Source organism: Hemitrygon akajei, chromosome 3 (genome assembly GCF_048418815.1).
Source record: "Hemitrygon akajei chromosome 3, sHemAka1.3, whole genome shotgun sequence".
In the NCBI taxonomy this organism is placed as follows: Eukaryota; Metazoa; Chordata; class Chondrichthyes; order Myliobatiformes; family Dasyatidae; genus Hemitrygon; species Hemitrygon akajei.
This window is the reverse complement of record NC_133126.1, coordinates 143,533,511-143,551,025: the sequence shown is the minus strand read 5'-3', so window position 1 is coordinate 143,551,025 and position 17,515 is coordinate 143,533,511. Positions and strand designations below refer to the sequence as shown.

Below are 17,515 nucleotides of genomic sequence, written 5' to 3'. Positions count from 1 at the left end.
AGCGACTCATTTGATTAAAATTCCCTGTACCTGGCATAGCGTCACTCTTGTACCTAAAGAAACCTTTAATATCTTTTATTCCCTAAACTTATCACCTTTGCTTTTTACTTTTGCGGGACAAACTGAGTCCGATCCCTTTTAATCTTGCCTTTAAACATCAACTACTAATCAGCTGTGGCTCTCTCTCAGCTACAGAACAGCTACTTCCAATCTAGCTCTCCGAGGTCCGATCTTACTCTATCAAAATCTGCCTCTCTCATTTTGCGACCCTAACAGAAAGACTAACTTTATCTTTTTAAAAAATATTACTTTAAAGCTTACTGAATGATGGTCAATGTTCCGAGTTTTCTCATTGTTACTTCTAGATTCCTTAGTAGCTAGTTTTGCTTAATTTTCATCATGATGGCAGATATTGGTGATCTGAAGGCCTTGTTTCTAATTTGTATCATCTTCCACCAACTCCCAGTCATCATGGACTCATCTTCACTATGGAGGAGGAGAGAAGGGCTTTGGAGAAACTTAGACACAGCAAAGCATCAGAACCTGTTGGTGTGAACCCCAAGCAGTGTGCTGAGCAGTTGTGTGAAGATCTCCAGAGCATTGGAAAGGGTCCTGACTGTGTGGAAAACATCATGTGTGGTCCCAGTGCCCAAGAAGGGCCAACTGAAATGACTACAGTCCAGTGGCCCTGACCTCACACATCATGAAAACCGCTGAGAGGTTGGTCCTGGCTCACCTCTGACTCCTGGTCAGATCAGCCCTCAACCCCCTGCAGATTGCCTACCAGGAGCACATTGGAGTTGACGATGGTGTCATTTACCTGCTGAACAGAGCCTACTCCCATTTGGATAAGTCAGGCAGCAATGTGAGGATCATGTTTTTTGATTCCTCAAGTGCCATACCGCCCTCATTACTAGGGGAAAAGCTCCATGCAATGCAGGTTGGCACTACCTTTGTATCCTAGATAACGGACTAGCTGACCGGCAGACCAGCTTATGCGGCTTCAGAGCAGTGTGTCAGATATGGCTATTAGCAGCACTGGGGCTCCACAGGGGACACTACTGGCTCCCTTCCTGTTTACCCTGTATAACTTGCACTTTACACACAACACAGAGTCATGTTATCTGCAGAAATCTCTGATGACTCTGCAATATTTGGGTGTATAAAGGGAGGACAGGAGGAAGAATACAGGGCCCTGGTGGAGGGCTTTGTCAAATGGTGCAAGTTAAATCATCTGCAGCTCAACATCAGTAAGACAAAGGAGATGGTGATGGACTTTAGGAAGACTAAACCCGCACTGCAGTGATGTGCTGGGGCAATGGCATCAACATGGGTGATGCCAATAGGGTCAATAAACTGATTAGAAAGGCTGGCTCTGTTATAGGAGTGAAACCAGATGCACTGGAGGATGTGATAGAACAAAGGACCCTGTGGAAAGTCCTGGCAATTCAGGACAATATTTCTCATCGTCTGCATGTCGCCTTGGCTAAACAGAGGAGCACTTTTAGTAATAAAATAACTGTGCTGTTCCAACGAGTGCTATTTGAGGTCATTCTTACGCTCGGCAACTAGGCTCTATGAGCCCACACACACAAGAGCCGGGGAAGAGATGACACCCTCTTGTTAAGACTCTTTGAGACAACTTTTTTTTATTCTAACTTCTCTTCAAATATTTGTATACTTGTATATTTGTGCACTTATAATGCTGCTGTGAGACTGTTATTTCCTTTGGGATCTATTAATTATCAGTTTGTATCTCTCTCTTTGATGTCCTATACAGACTGTGTTATGTCTTTCTTGATTTGGATTGTTATTTTATTCCTATTACTGGATCTCACTGCTTCCTTGTGGGTTCACAGCTGTTGTAATTGCTCACTATCATGTTGTTAAACAATTAGCTTTCGTCATCAGGTTGGCCACTTTATATCTTTGTACATTTCATTTAGTAGCTAGAAGCACTTGTTAGAAGTCGATGGAATTTCAATCAATATTTGTATCTGTCTTTCATTAGAACACTTAGTAGTACTGTCTTCTTACCCAAGCTCCTTGCATACTGCAACACATTGGTGAATGTTAAAACCGCCTTCAACTACAGCTACACCAGGACGGGAGTCATCTATCTAGTTTAGCTGAAAATGTCAGGGAAAACTCTTGAGCGAGGGCAGAATGGGGAAAGGATACGCAAAGGTGATCTGATATTGATTCTACAAGCACCCACATGACAGAAAGTTAAAATGTCGGCAATGGAGAAGAGAAGCCTTGAAACCAGGTCAGTGCGATCAATAGGCTCATCTAGATTAGCTAGACAGTCTAAAGCATCAGTGGCAAGCATGGCAGCACTGGAAGCCTGTGCCAGGGCTGAAGCAGCACTAGCTAGGACGTCATTTGCAGAAAGAGAAATTGCTGTTAAAGTGAGATAGGCTGAATTAAAAAGAGGAAGTCCACCTGGAGTCCACATTAGAGGCACTGCAGCATGAAAAGGAGGCAGAGGCGGTTTCAGCTGAGGCCAAAGTCTTTGAGGTGGGCATGGTGCAGCCAAAGACCATTCTGCTTAAGCTTATACCCACTCACTAGCAGACACCGAAGAATCAGGCCAGCCAATCAAGACTGAAAGGGGGGAAGTGGGCTCTCCGTCCTCAGGATAACATCCCGCAACTTGACACCTTTCACCCAAACGGGACAGAACAGAGACAGCCTCCTTCACATGCTCAATGCTCCTACATACCATGGCATAACTAATGCAGGTGGTGATGCTGCTTAGCCTCCTGGTAAGGTGCATACAGCCCCTACGAACCCCAACCTCATCATGATGTGTCAGGACTTGCGAGATTCCTAGCCCATCATGACCTACCGACAGCTGGATTCACGAAATTCGACGATCAGCCAGAAAATTACTGGGCTTGGAAATTCACATTCTGCAAAGCCACTGAAGACCTCAAGCTCAAGCCTAATGAAGAACTCGACCTGCTGGTGAAGTGGCTTGGACCCAAGTCTGCTGAGTATGCAAGCAGATTGAGGTCAGTTCACATCAAACATACCAGTGCTGCTTTAACTTCAGTCTGGCAAAGATTGGCAGAGTGCTACAGATCCGCACAGGCAAAGGAGACTGCTGTTTTCAACAAACTCAAGTCTTTCTTCAAGACTTCTAGCAGGGACCCCCTATGCCTTCAAGAGCTAGGAGACCTGCTATTGGAGTTGGAGGCAGCCAAAGCCGAAGGCTACTTACGTGGCTTGACTTGCCTCGACTTTGCATGAGGAATCTGTCCCATTTGGAGAAATTCCCCTTTAGTCTGCAGGAGAAGTGGATTGCAGAGAGGACCAGATACAAACTGGAAAAGGGAATCAGCTTCTCACCCTTCTATTTTTCTAGTTTCATCCAGACTGAAGCAAAAATGAGGAACACCCTCAGTTTCATTATGACCACCTCCAGCTCAGCACCACTTAAATCAGGAAAAACATGTTAGAGGCCCTGTCATGGTGCACAAAACTGAGGTGGACAACGCTGTCCAAAAAGATGATTCTAAAATGTCATAAGATCCAAACAAACAGTGCCCTCTACATCGGAAACAACACCCTCTCCCTAGTGTAAAGGATTCAGGGAGAAACCTCTAGGAGTGAAGGGGCTTCCTCAAAGAGCACTCCATATGGTTCCGCTGCTGTTGTTCAACCAGCCACTGGGCGAGGGACTAAATGGTGTCACCCAATACTCTGAATGTGACAGCGACAAACACATTGCAGCTCTTCATGTTAGCCCACCTCCTTGGTCTGTGAAGAATAACACAAGTACCTTATTACTGCATGGCAGGGAGGGAGATGAATCCCCTTTCTCTCTAAGTTGCCACTTCTTCCAGCACAAGGTACTCGAGCAACGTAATCGGTCTCCAAATGCACGCTTTGCACAGAGGTCAGCACTGGGATGGGTGATAGTAGGAGATGTCTGCCTAGGGAATGCACAGAAATCTTCACTTGTGAATATCTTCAGAACTAGCATTCCGGAAAATGGACACCCCAGTCTCATGACTCCCTGCCTTAGCAGCATCCACTCAAGGAGAGCTTTGGTCAGTCCTGCCAGCCTCCTGTCTCTCCTGCCTTGACCTTGCAACAAAGAGGTTAGACAAGTAACACAACAAGCAAGGGTGAATATGTTTTAGTCCATACAAAGGATGACTAAAAAACAGTTTCTTTAATGGATGGCCTTACCTTCCTGAGGGTGATGGATAATCAAGATCCATCAAGAACTCATACAGCTGGGTGACACTGCTCCCCTTCCTTAGCCCCTGACAATGCCTCCTGATCAACTGTGAGCAAACAAGCAGTCACTTTCTTTCACTTGCATGCATACTCAAGAAATGCTCTGAAATTACTTAGGAAGAAAACAAACACTACAAATGGGACAAAAGTCTGTTGGAAAATGATTGAAACGTGAACACTGGTTACAAATCTGTAAAGACGAAGTCAGTATTTTAAGTTTCTACAAATTTTAGATTTGTGTTGGATTCTCTATTGTATATTTGATACTATCCAGTTGGCTCATTTCAAAGTTTGGGTAGTGATCCCTCTTGAAAGACAAAAATTTTACTCTGCATTTTTAATCTATTTGATGGTCCTATTATTCTTTAGTATTTGACTGTGCTATTCAATTGATCTGAATATTGATTCTAATATGTTTCCAATTCTAATCTGATTCCAATATGTTTAATGTTCAGTTGGCATCTTTTAGATACCAGGCAGGGAGTGTTATCTCTTATTCCTGATTTGGATTGTTATTTTATTTCTAATTTCTAAATCTCACTGCTTCCTTGTGAGTTCACAGCTGTTGTAATTGCTCATCATCATGTTGTTGAACAATTAGTTTTCATCATCAGGTTGGCCACTTTATATCTTTGTACATTTCATTTAGTAGCTAGAAGTTGAAGGAATTTCAATCAATATTTGTATCTGCCTTTCATTAGGACGCTGAGAAGTAGCCTTTTTACACCAGCTCCTTGGTGTAAAACTCCTTATTACACGTTGGCGAATAATGAAACCATCAACTACAGCTATGCCGGGACTGGAGTTATCTATCCATCTAGCTTAAGAAAATGGGGAAAGCTCTTGAACGAGGTAAGAATATACTACTTCAGAAAACCCCAAAATACATTTTATAAATTCCTCCTAAGGCAATACTTGTAGTTTGGCAAAGTTACCCTATCTACCTTTTTTAAAATTGTTGTTCACTACTGGGATAAGCAAATAAACCCAAAATGACTTTCCCTTTCTTATTACACTTATGTAACCTCTTTAGAGGAAGCCTCAAAGATAACCTGTACTATCACAATACTTGCCCTAATTAGCAGCACAACACTTCTTCCTCCTTTTCACATCTATCATGCTTGAAATGTCTATACTGCAGAACACTGAGCTGCTTGTCCAGCCCTTCCCTCCTCCGCTTAAGCATTCTTCTATGACTGTAACAATATCAAATCCCTGCACTGATACATGCGCTCAGTTCATTCACCTTGTGAAACTGCTTGCATTACATTAAGTGCAGTGAAACCTACAAGTCCTTTTGTTTCCCTTCCTACTACAAACTGATACAAATACACTCCATCTGCTGCACTGTCACTGTGTCCCAACCCCTGCCTTACAGGTTTAAATCCAATCTACAAGGATATTGGTCCCCCTTCAGTTCAGATGCAACCATTCTTTCTTGTGTAGGTCAACCCTACCCTAGGAGGGATCCCAATTAATCAAACACATGAAGTTCTTTCTGAACCACACACTCACCTGTTCTATCTTCCTATTTTGACACTCATTAGAATGCGGCATGGAGAAATAATTCTGTGATTCTGACTCAAGAGGCCTTGCTTTCAACATTTGAACCATCTTCCCAAATTCCCTTTTGCAAGACCTATTTCTTTTCTTCCTTTTGTTAGAATGCAGAGGACCACATTTTCTAAATTTTAATTTACAAATATTTAAGTCTCTTCCCTCAATGCTATCTGCCTTGAACTTGTAAATATTTGCAGCCATATTGAAATAATTTTGAAGTATTATTACTTACAAGCCATAAGCTGTTCCCAGTTGGTGTTCAGGAACAACGAATGCCACCATAGGCCAGAGTGCACAGGCAAGCAAAGAATATGATATACCCAGTAGGCACTGAAATTAAAAGAATGTTTTCTTTTAATCTGTACTTGAATATAGAACTTCAAAACCAAATTTGGCATCAAAAAATAACTTCTGTTCAAATGTGAGATATGTCAAAATATTTTTGACACAATGAGATGGTCGTAGGAACAAGTCATCCAGATGTTTTAAATATATTAGGTAGGCATCAAATCTACCAACCTGAGGAACGTGGTGGATGGGTAGAAACAGGGCCAACTCCTGTAAAACATCTATTTTTTAAAAAAATTACTGAGATGCAGCGCAGAATAGGCCTTTCCAGTACTATGAGCCATGCTGCACTGCAATCCCCCGATTCAATCTGCGCCTAATCATGGATAATATACAAATACTAATTAACCTACCAACTGGTACATCTTTGGACTGTGGGAGAAAACCAGACACACGGAAGAGACCCACACGGTAATGGTGAGAACATATAAACTCCTTACAGGCAGCGGCAGGAAGTGAACCCAGATCAACTGTGCAGTAAAGCATTGTGCTAACCGCTAAGCTACTGTGCTGCCCTAATACAAAACTTAATGAACACATTTTCAGAAATTAAATTAGAATACACTGTGATGCAATTTTCTGTTCCCTATCAATACCAAAGTTTAATTTGAAATCAGCTTGACCAAAATGGTCAAATCTGCTGTCTAAATCAATGCCAGATGCTGTAGCCAGTTTCACCTAGTTTATTTTAATACAGAGGAGAGGATATAGCTGTGATTTCATTTCAGAAATCAATTAAGAGCCAATTTCACAGTAACAGACCAGACAAGAACACCAAATTTCTTGCAGTGAAGGACATGAGTGAACTAATTTAAAATCTTTAAAAAATTTCCATTATACAGAACAATTGAGATTGCACAGCTGGCGTGATGGGACAAGGAACATGCATCCCTCAATTATTTGTTCAGGTCTCTGCTTTCCAGTGGCCAGTACTTCCCCAAACCCATTAACATTTAATGGTAACAAACAACTCATCCACAGTAGAATAACAGGCACAAGAACTCTGTCTTCAACACCATTTAAACTTTTTTTAAAACAGGTAGGTTCAGATGGAAAGTTTAGTTTACAAGTCCACATTTACCTGTACTTAAATGACATTATGAATGAAGTTAACTATTCGTTATGGAGGATTTGTGTTTAAGTACACGATTAGGTTTTACCAATACACTTGCTAGACAGAACTTTGCTTAAAACACGGTTGCAGATTAATTTAAGATATTCAGATTTAAAAAATGAATGAGATTTACATTACTTTTCAATGAGTTTCCTTAAAGTATTAACTGAAAATATGTTTACCATGGCAATCCAAGGGTTCCAGAAGGTGAATGCTAACATCATATGAGCAGCCAGTGTCATCAGAACAGCGGACATCACCCAAAATATATTCTTCCCTACTTTATCTACCATTATTCCCAGGATAGGCGAAGCTGGAGCAGAGATAATGTATACAATACTAGAAAAGAAAACGAAGAGATGAATATCCCATAGAATACTGGTGGTCAAACATTTCCTGTAATCATTACTCTTTATGAACACTACAATCACATCAGGGGAATCTGTTAATCCAAATTAACAAATACAATTATACAGTCGGCCCTCCTTATCCACGGATTCCGTATGCGCGGATTGAACAAACCGTGCATCGGGAAAACCCGGAAGTTCTCTCTCCAGCACTCGTTGTTTGAGCATGCACAGACTATTTTTTCTTGTCATTATTCCCAAAACAATACAGTAAAACAACTATTTACATAGCATTTACATTGTATTGGGTATTATAAGTAATCTAGAAATGACTTAAAAGTACAGGCAGTCCCCGGGTTATGAATGAGTTCCGTTCCCGAGTCCTTCTTTAAGTCAGATTTGAAGTTGGAACAGGTACATCCTGCATTATTTAGCGTCAGTTAGTCAAACGTTTTTCTTAGTATATAGTACATATTTTACCTTTCTATGCATATAAAACACTTAAGAAACATACGTATTTCAATAATTTAACCACTGTGTTGCTTAGTAATAATTGTAGCTTTCATCAGGGCAGGGCCTTTCACATTCTCCATTAAAATTTTTCCGATCGTTGACCAACTGTAGCCTAACGCTTTTCCAATGACCGATGGCATTTCACTTCTTTCCGATCGCTTTATTACTTCCACCTTATTTTCAATCGCGATCATGATTATTTTCGTGAACAGAAACACTGCGGATTCAGAGCTGCGCCGCCAGGTACTAATGTCCACCGCACGGTGACATGTTAAACGAAGTCTGGGATTCCGCTGCATCCTAAAGACCACTGCACTGAGACAGGTTAAAAAAGGGACTTGAGAATCCGTGAATTTTGGTATCCGCGGGGGTGGGGGGGGGGGGGGGGGTTCTGGAACCATTCCCCCGCGGATAAGGAGGGCCAACTGTACCTTCATGTTGAGAAAACAAGATTTTAAAATACCAGTGATCTAAATCAATACATCACCACCAGATAATGAGGACATATAGTCAACTTTCCGTTTTGATTAATATCATGAAATCAGACACCTTTACAGTACAGAAGCCACCTGGCCTATACTGTCCATACCAGCTAAAAAGGGACATATCTGGGTTAATTCCTCTTCTGCTGAACTTCAGCATAGTGGGTCATAGTATATCCAATACTTTTTGAATGGGAAGATCTGTCCCCACCACATTTAGGCATTAATAGACTCCAATTACATTTTCTTCCCCAATTATGTTTCCAACATTCCATAACCCTACTGTCAGCTCACTCTAATTACTGATTTCTTTTCTAAAAGAAATAGATAATTCCTATTTCAGTTATATTTTTCTGAGTTTTACACGTCTCAATTAAATCAACCTACTATACAAAAGTAGGGAATTCCACCACAGCTGAGCTCTGTTCATAATTTAAAGTTCTCCAGCTTACTTATCTGTATCTACTGCACCACCCCAAGTATTATCACATCTTTCCTCAAAGCATTCTACATTGTGCCAATGGCTGCCCAATGCTTTTCCCTGACTTCAATTGTGAACAGCCTAGCTACAATGTGTGTCTCGGCTGGTAAATGCCATGTCCCGCATGCCATTTTAAACTAACATCTAAAATGGACAAAATCTAACATATCTGCAATGAACAAAACTGACATATTAGAATGTAGCTTAATGTTTCTTAAATTATTTCTTAGAATTTGCTTTCCAATCCTCTGCTCCAATAGGATTTTTCTCAATAAATCAAGGTGCAATTTACCAGCATATTGTTATTGAATTAACTGCAATGCAGTAACATACTTTTAAAGTTATTCAAAATATCTGATCTGACAATACTACTGCAAAATGTTTAAAGAACTGAAGCACTCACAAATTGCTTAAGTACACAAATAAATTCATATCTAAAAATGACCAAATACAGAGAATTTAAAGGTATTAAATTGAAGTGATGTAAACAGATACTGTAAATTGTCTCACTAATCCTTCATTGTTAATCCCAACAATTTTCTTGAAAAGCAAATCCAGAATTGATCAAAGCTAAAATACCTGTTAATTAAACTGGCTTCTTTCAGAGAAAAGTTGTATTTTTCAATGAAGAACACTCTACAAAGTATAAATAAACACATGTTAATCGTCAAACACGAGGAAATCTGCAGATGCTGGAAATTCAAGCAACACACACAAAATGCTGGTGGAACGCAGCAGGCCAGGCAGCATCTATAGGGAGAAACGTCGACAGCACTTCTCCCTATAGATGCTGCCTGGCCTGCTGCGTTCCACCAGCATTTTGTGTGTGTAACATGTTAATCATACACATTTATTGAAGAAATAAACATGTGCCAGTCTACCTTGGGGAATCGGTGGTGGAGAAAGTCAGAAGCTGTCTTGGGCCCAGCACACAGATAAAACCAAAGGAAAACGGACCAGCATTTTCACTTTCTTAGGAGGTTAAAAATATTATTGGCTTCTCATGGAACATTCAAACTAACTTCTACAGGCATGTTGTTTAAGCAGCCGGCCAGTGGTGTTGTGATATCAGCACTACACCATGTTGGGTTGAGAGTCATGCTAGCAACTCTGCCTTGTAAAAAAAAAGTGAAATGCTACGGAAAAGACAAAAGTGCCACCCAATGTGCCATAAGGCGCTAAAAGGAACAACTGTTGAAAGTACTCTGACAGGTTGCATCATAATCTCGTATGGCAATTTGAATGTGCAGGAATTTAAGAGGCTGCAGAGAGTAGTGGACTCAGCCCAATATATCACAGGCAAATCCTTACACCCGCCAGTCCTAGCTACAGGAGGTGCTGCCCTCAAGAAGGCATCTAATATCCCTATCATCCAGTCTATGCCATCTTTTCGCAGCTACCATTTGGCAAGAGATACAGAATCCTGAAGCCCACACCACCAGGTTCAAGAACAGCTACTTCCCTCAATTAATCTGTTCTTGAACCAAATATTAAATGCTAATCACTACAGTTTAGCAACACTATTAACAATTTGATAACTTTGCACTAAAATGGACTTTATTTAAATTGTTATTCCATTTAAAAACTGTATAATTTATGTTTGTTTTATATTGCCTATATGCTGCTGCTGTACCTGTGTATACACTACATGCACTTGTGCATCTGATAAAATCATTTTTGCCTTTGATAATGGCTGGATATTATTTAAATTCAAATAAATGCTTTCCAAGTTTTCAAATCACAAGTGCCTGTTTTTTTTTTCCTCGATTGTCCTGATAGAAGGTTGATAGAAACAATTAAAATCTAAAACCAGAAAAAAATGTCTGTGGTCTGGAAAATTTACTACACTGATACAGAAGTAGGCCTCATATGGAGCCAGTGATCATTAATGGAGAATGTGTGGAGCAGGTTAAGACCTACAAGTATCTGGGAGTACAGTTAGACGAGAAGCTAGACTGGACTGCCAACACAGATGCCTTGTGCAGGAAGGCACAGAGTCGACTGTACTTCCTTAGAAGGTTGGCGTCATTCAATGTCTGTAGTGAGATGCTGAAGATGTTCTATAGGTCAGTTGTGGAGAGCGCCCTCTTCTTTGTGGTGGCGTGTTGGGGAGGAAGCATTAAGAAGAGGGACGCCTCACGTCTTAATAAGCTGGTAAGGAAGGCGGGCTCTGTCATGGGCAAAGTACTGGAGAGTTTAACATCGGTAGCTGAGCGAAGGGCGCTGAGTAGGCTACGGTCAATTATGGATAACTCTGAACATCCTCTACATAGCACCATCCAGAGACAGAGAAGCAGTTTCAGCGACAGGTTACTATCGATGCAATGCTCCTCAGACAGGATGAAGAGGTCAATACTCCCCAATGCCATTAGGCTTTACAATTCTACCACCAGGACTTAAGAACTTTTTAAAAGCTATTATTAATGCTTTTTGAGATAGTGATTTAGATGCATATCATATTTTTTACTGAGTTAAGTATTGTATGTAATTAGTTTTGCTACAACAAGTGTATGGGACATTGGAAAAAAAAGTTGAATTTCCCCATGGGGATGAATAAAGTATCTATCTATCTATCTATCTAAGTCTTAAATTTGTCACGATTATCAGAGTTTTGCTGGACTCCATCGAATGCTGCTCAACTTAGGTTGTACAAGAATTTAGGAAAATAGCTTTAGCAAATTATCAATATTAGATCCACTTCTCTGAGCACACATTTACAGTACTTCCATCTCCAAATATAACCTTATATGTCATCTATTACGTTAAATTCATTGGCTCTTCCTCTTTGAACTACAAATAACTTCATTGATATCATTGCTTGAAAAGCATGCATGGGATGTCTGCCATTTTCATTAAGTGCCAACAACTTTATTTGAAAATCATTTGTTTCTTTCTCATGACAATCTTCCATAGCTCATTTGACTAATTCATCTCATTCATTTTTGTAATTCAAGCATGTCATATGGGAATTTTTTTTAAAAAGATGAATAATTCAGAAAATAATTAAACACTGCACACCTTCCCCAGCAAAGCACAGCATATTATGTTATCTTTCCTCTTTCCAATCAAGAACCACCTCAGCTCATGATTTCCCTTTTGAGACTAAAATTGAGTTCTCTTCTATCTGTGTATGCATACCTGTATAAGAACAACATAATTTTTCTACTACCCAACTTGCAAAATGACTATTACATAGAAGAAAAAATTTGAGAACCCTTTGCAATTATCTGGTTTTCTGCATTAATTACTCATAAAATGTGAGAGCTGATCTTTCTCTAAGTCACAGTAACAGAGGAACACAATCTGCCTAAACTAATAACACACAAACAATAGTACTTTTCATGTCTTTATTGAACACAATGTTTAATCATTCACAGTCCAGAACCTCTTTTAGCAGCAGTAACCTCCACCAAATGTTTTGTGTTGCTGCTGGTCAGACTTGCACAACAGCAAGGCAGAATTTTAAACCATTTCCCCATCAAAACTGCTTCAGTTCATCAATATCTCAGGGATACTTACATGAACAACCCTTTTCACGTCATGCCACAGCATCTCAATTGGGTTTATGTCTGGACTCTGACTTGGCCATTCCAAAACAAAAATTTTCTCCTTTTTAAATCATTCTGCTGTTGATTTACTCTTGTGTTTTGGATCATTGTCTTGTTGCATCATCCAACTTCCATTCAGCTTCAGGAGATGGACTGCTACCCTGACATTTACTTGTAAAAAATGTCTTTTTACAGTTTTGAATCCATTGTTCTCTCAACAACTGCAAGCTGTCCAGGCCCTGGGGTAGCAAAGCAGCCCCAAACCATGATGCTCCTTTCACCATTCTTCACAGTTGGGACAAGTACTATTGTTTGTGTGTTTTGCCCTTTTCCCTCCAAACATAGTAGTGTGCATTTCTGCTAAAAAGTTCACCTTTTGTCTCATCTGTCCACAGAACGTTGTCTCAAAGGTGTTGTGGAACATGTGGGTGATATTTGCAAACTTGAGACATGCAGCAATTTTTTTTTTTGGAGAGCAGTAGTTTGCTCTGTAGTGTCCTTCCATTAACACCATTCTTAGTGTTTTTCTTATTGTGGATACATGAATAGAGACTTTAACAAGTTCTAGAGATTTCTGCAAGTGTTCTGCTGTTACATTTGGGTTCTTTTTCGCCTCCTTCAGCATTGCACGTTGTGCTCTTGGTGTTATCTAAGGAGAGTAGCAACAGTACTATATTCCCTCCATTTGTAGGGAATTTCTCTTACTGTGGACTTACTCAGGTCTTTGTAGCCTTTTCCAGCTTCATGCATCTCTACAATTCTTCTTCAAAGGTTCTCTAACTGGTTTGATCAAGGCATGGTGCACATAAGCAGATCTTTCTTGAAAAGGGCAGGTTTCATCAGTAACCAGACTGCGTGTCTTTTTTATAGGGCAGGGCACCTCTACAACCACACCTCCACTCTCACCTCTTTCACTGGAACACCCGATTCCAAATACCTTTTGTAGAAGGCTTTACCCCAGAAGTTCACAAACTTGTTTGAACCTAGACAGTGATTGTTTAAATGGTGTACTCTGTATTGACGTACAATTGTTTGTGTTATTAATTTCCACAGATTGTGTTTATCTATTATTGTGACTTCGATGAAAATGGGACCACATTTTATGAGTAATTAATGCAGAAAACCAGGTAACTGGAAAGGATTCATAAACAACTTCTTGCAACTGTACAACAGTCCTCCATTGCTTTGTCAATGATTAGTTGGCATCATCCCACTATTGGCATTCTTTTGTCCAGTCATTTCTTTCTCTTGGGCTACAGTACACTGAAATTTTGAGATATCTGGAAAAGCACTTACAACTGTCAAAGGTCCATGCCTTTGAATTTATTTTCCTTTCAGAGCTCTTCCTCCATGATTTAAAACATGGTGAAATGTTTTTCGAACTCAAGAAATGGCAATTATCACAAAATGGCATCTTCCAAATTCCTACTCTCAGACATCTGAAGATTTAACATGTCTACATCACATAAATACATTAAGTACCATATATTGAAATGCTTTTCCAATGCCTGCCTCTCAAAATAAACATCAATGCCCCTAAAATTAAAAAACATTTGACATTAAGCAATTACAGTAAATGCACTTACTTTCCAAGTCCAATAAATGGAAATACAGCCACATAATAACATACACAGATGACAAATATAAGCCAGAGGGCTCGTGGAAAATCTTTTACATCCGTCAGTTTAATGACTTCACCTGGAAAGAGAAAAATTGTAAAGCATTTGGTGTGTCAATTATTTTAATAGATTCACAATTAACAGGAATGCACACAGACTATCAAAATTCCTGTTTTTCAGAACTTAGTTTGTAACCCAACTCATTACTTGCTACTGCTGCCCCTCAATCCAGTAACAACTATCCCAGTACAATTCCACTCTAAATTTCCACTGCAGGAAGGAACATGATCAAAAATGTTAATAAAGAGTATTCCCAATCTCGAAAATGAGAAGGAAGAACAGATTTCCTACATATCATGGACCAGTCACTTTCTTTTGCTCATGCTGCAATATAACAATACAACAGAAACCTGATATACAATTTGCCTTCATCAAACTCTGATGGCTGTGAATGGAGCACAAACTTTGCTGAGTAAAGAAGCTTACCAACGACATGCTTAAGACTCAAATTTCATACTTAAACTTTTGAACATTTAAGCATTTAAAGTATACAAGGCACAATGTTAAAAATGCCTTATGTAGTGTTCTCGCTCAGGTGTAAGGGAACGCTGAACTAAACACCGAGATAAACCGTTGTCAATGAAAACAGAACCGCAGTAAGATTAACCGTTTACTGTTCACTCCTCCACATTAACGTATGGTGAAAACTGTTGATAAAACAATACAAGATTTGTACAGTATTTGTTTCCTTCTTGATATCACATTTACATCGTAAATACTTGCAAAAGTAAAACTACAACAACTACATTACATTAAAGTGCAGCATACAGTCAGAATCTACTTACGCCATTGACTGCTTTAAATACACTTCAACACAACTATCCGCAACTCTTTAACTAACGAAAACATAAACCTTATCGACCGTCGTTACTTTTAACAGAATCAGCGTTAACATTTTAATTCAACATATCGATTATCTCATGAACTTACGGCGTTGCTTCACTATGTTACTAATGCGTAGAAGACAACTTTTCTTGCGCTGATCTCGCACATGTGTGCCCCCTCCTTCCCGTTTCTCCAAACCAGTATTTTCCCACAAGACGTGGCGAAACCGGATGTGATGTCATCGCATGCCGCGATATATCACAGACAACGAATTTACTTTAAACAATCCTAACTTTAACTAGAAAATGTTAACAAACGAATTACTAAGCGAAAATATTATAAACTAAACGAATGCCATAAAGGCAACACACTCCCCGCTTGACCTTCGTAAGGTCACAATGAACATAATACAAAAATTCAGTCTCTAAATCAGTCACTAGGTAGAAGTAGAATGACTTCTGTAGCTGGCCTTTGGTAAATTTTCACATCACCTTGGTCAGTAGTTTTCAACTCAACCTTCCTGACATGTCCATCCCTACTAGGGAATGTAGCAGTGATTCTGGCCATTGGCCAGCTGTTGCGGGCGATTTGCTTGTCCCTGAGCAGGACTAAATCTCCAACTTGAAGATTCCTGCAGGGTTCTGTCCACTTTTGTCTGTGTTGCAACAAAGGTACATATTCCTGTCTCCAACGAGATCAGAACCGATTTGCCAGAGCCTGGACCTGTCTCCATTGCTTTGTGTACAAATCCTTATCAGAGAAGTTCCCTGATGCAGGGGGAGCTCCTGCCTTCTGCGTAAGGAGCATTGATGGCGAGAGTATGAACGGGTTTTCCGGGTCAGAAGACACAGGTAGGAGTGGTCGTGCATTTATAATGGCTGTGACCTCTGCCATTAGTGTGCACAGTACCTCGTGGGTCAATCGGGTGCATTGCTGCAGAAACATTGAATCAAGAATTCTTCTGGCGATACCAATCATCCGCTCCCATGCGCCTCCCACGTGAGAGGCGTGTGGTGTGTTGAACTCCCAGTTGTATCCCTGCTGACTGAGGTATTTTTGCACTGTTTTGTCCATCCCCAGCTCCTTTGATGCTCCAACAAAGTTCGTGCCGCAATCAGACCTTAACTGTTTTGCAGGGCCTCTTAGCGCAAAGAAGCGCCTGAGAGCGTTAATGCAGCTGGATGTATCCAAAGATTCGATGACCTCAATGTGTACCGCTCTTAAACTCATGCAGCTAAACATAATGGTCCACCGCTTGCTCTCTGCTCGTCCTCCTCTGGTGTGTCTAGTAGTGATAGTCCAAGGACCAAATACATCGAGCCCCACATATGTAAAAGGAGGACAGGCTTCGAGGCATTCTGGTGGGAGGTCCGCCATACGTTGAACTTCCAACTTGCCTCGCAGTTTCCTGCAGGTTACACATTTATGAAGTACTGAATTGATCAGTGTTTTACCTCCCAAGATCCACAGTCCCGCTGCCCTTATTGCTCCTTCCGTCAGGTGACGGCCCTGATGCTTTACCTGTTCATGGTGATAGCGAGTGAGCAGTAAGGACACATGGCTGTCTTTGGGCAGGATTACTGGACTCTTTTCTGCAACTGGAAGTTGGGAGTGGATTAACCAGCCTCCAATGCAGATGATATCGTTCTTCAGGATTGGGCTGAATTTCCTCAAGGGGCTGTCCTTTGGTATTGCTTTATTAACTTGGAGAGCTGAAAACTCCCCTGCGAAAGCTGCTCTGAGTTGCTTTAAAGATGACGTCCTTTGCCTGGGCCAATTCGTCCGCAGTGCGAGGTAAGTTACATTTGTGCCATCCCCTACATTTACTGTTTTGGGATGAACGTTTGTGTGATCTGGCCAAGTGAATGAGGAACGCAAGTCCTCTCACTAAAGAATGCAAAGTGGAGAACCGTTGAAAGTGTTCGTTAGTACGTATCGATTCTTCGAGGTAGGTGGCTCCTGTTTGTATTTGCGGGCGAATTTCCAAGTCTCTTTCGGGTTCGATCAGCTCAAATGTCTCGCTCATTTGAGTCTTTTCCGTTGGTGGCTGATACAGAAAGGGGGGTCCGGTGAACCAGGATGTCTGAGCCAGGCGGGATGCAGGTAAGGATCTCGATGCATGGTCTGCAGGGTTATCCTCGGTACGTACATAATGCCATTGTTCGGGCTTTGAAGACAGGTGGATACGTTGAACTCTATTATGAACGTACACGTAGAAGCGTTTTGATTCGTTATAAATATAACCAAGCACTACTTTGCTATCTGTGTAGAACTTGACATCATCGAACTCTAGGTCTAGCTCGTCCTGGATAAGCTCTGCTATTTCCACAGCCAGGACAGCTGCGCAGTTCAAGCCTTGGAATTGTT

General features: G+C 40.6%; 1 protein-coding gene across 3 annotated transcripts in view; it reads right to left on the bottom strand.

Moving 5' to 3' along the window:
* Nucleotides 1–17,515, bottom strand: part of mfsd1 (major facilitator superfamily domain containing 1) — a 68,235-nt gene that overhangs the window by 16,623 nt on the left and 34,097 nt on the right. For 2 of the 3 annotated variants that reach the window (XM_073040980.1, XM_073040981.1), the window contains exons 9-12: nucleotides 14,231–14,342; nucleotides 9,676–9,732; nucleotides 7,456–7,612; nucleotides 6,044–6,141 (exon numbers count right to left, since the gene is read on the bottom strand). In XM_073040980.1, the coding sequence (XP_072897081.1) occupies nucleotides 6,044–6,141; nucleotides 7,456–7,612; nucleotides 9,676–9,732; nucleotides 14,231–14,342 (424 nt within the window). Of the gene's footprint in view, nucleotides 1–3,787; nucleotides 3,942–6,043; nucleotides 6,142–7,455; nucleotides 7,613–9,675; nucleotides 9,733–14,230; nucleotides 14,343–17,515 lie in introns of all 3 variants that reach the window. The other variant, XR_012098353.1, reaches the window with a different exon arrangement.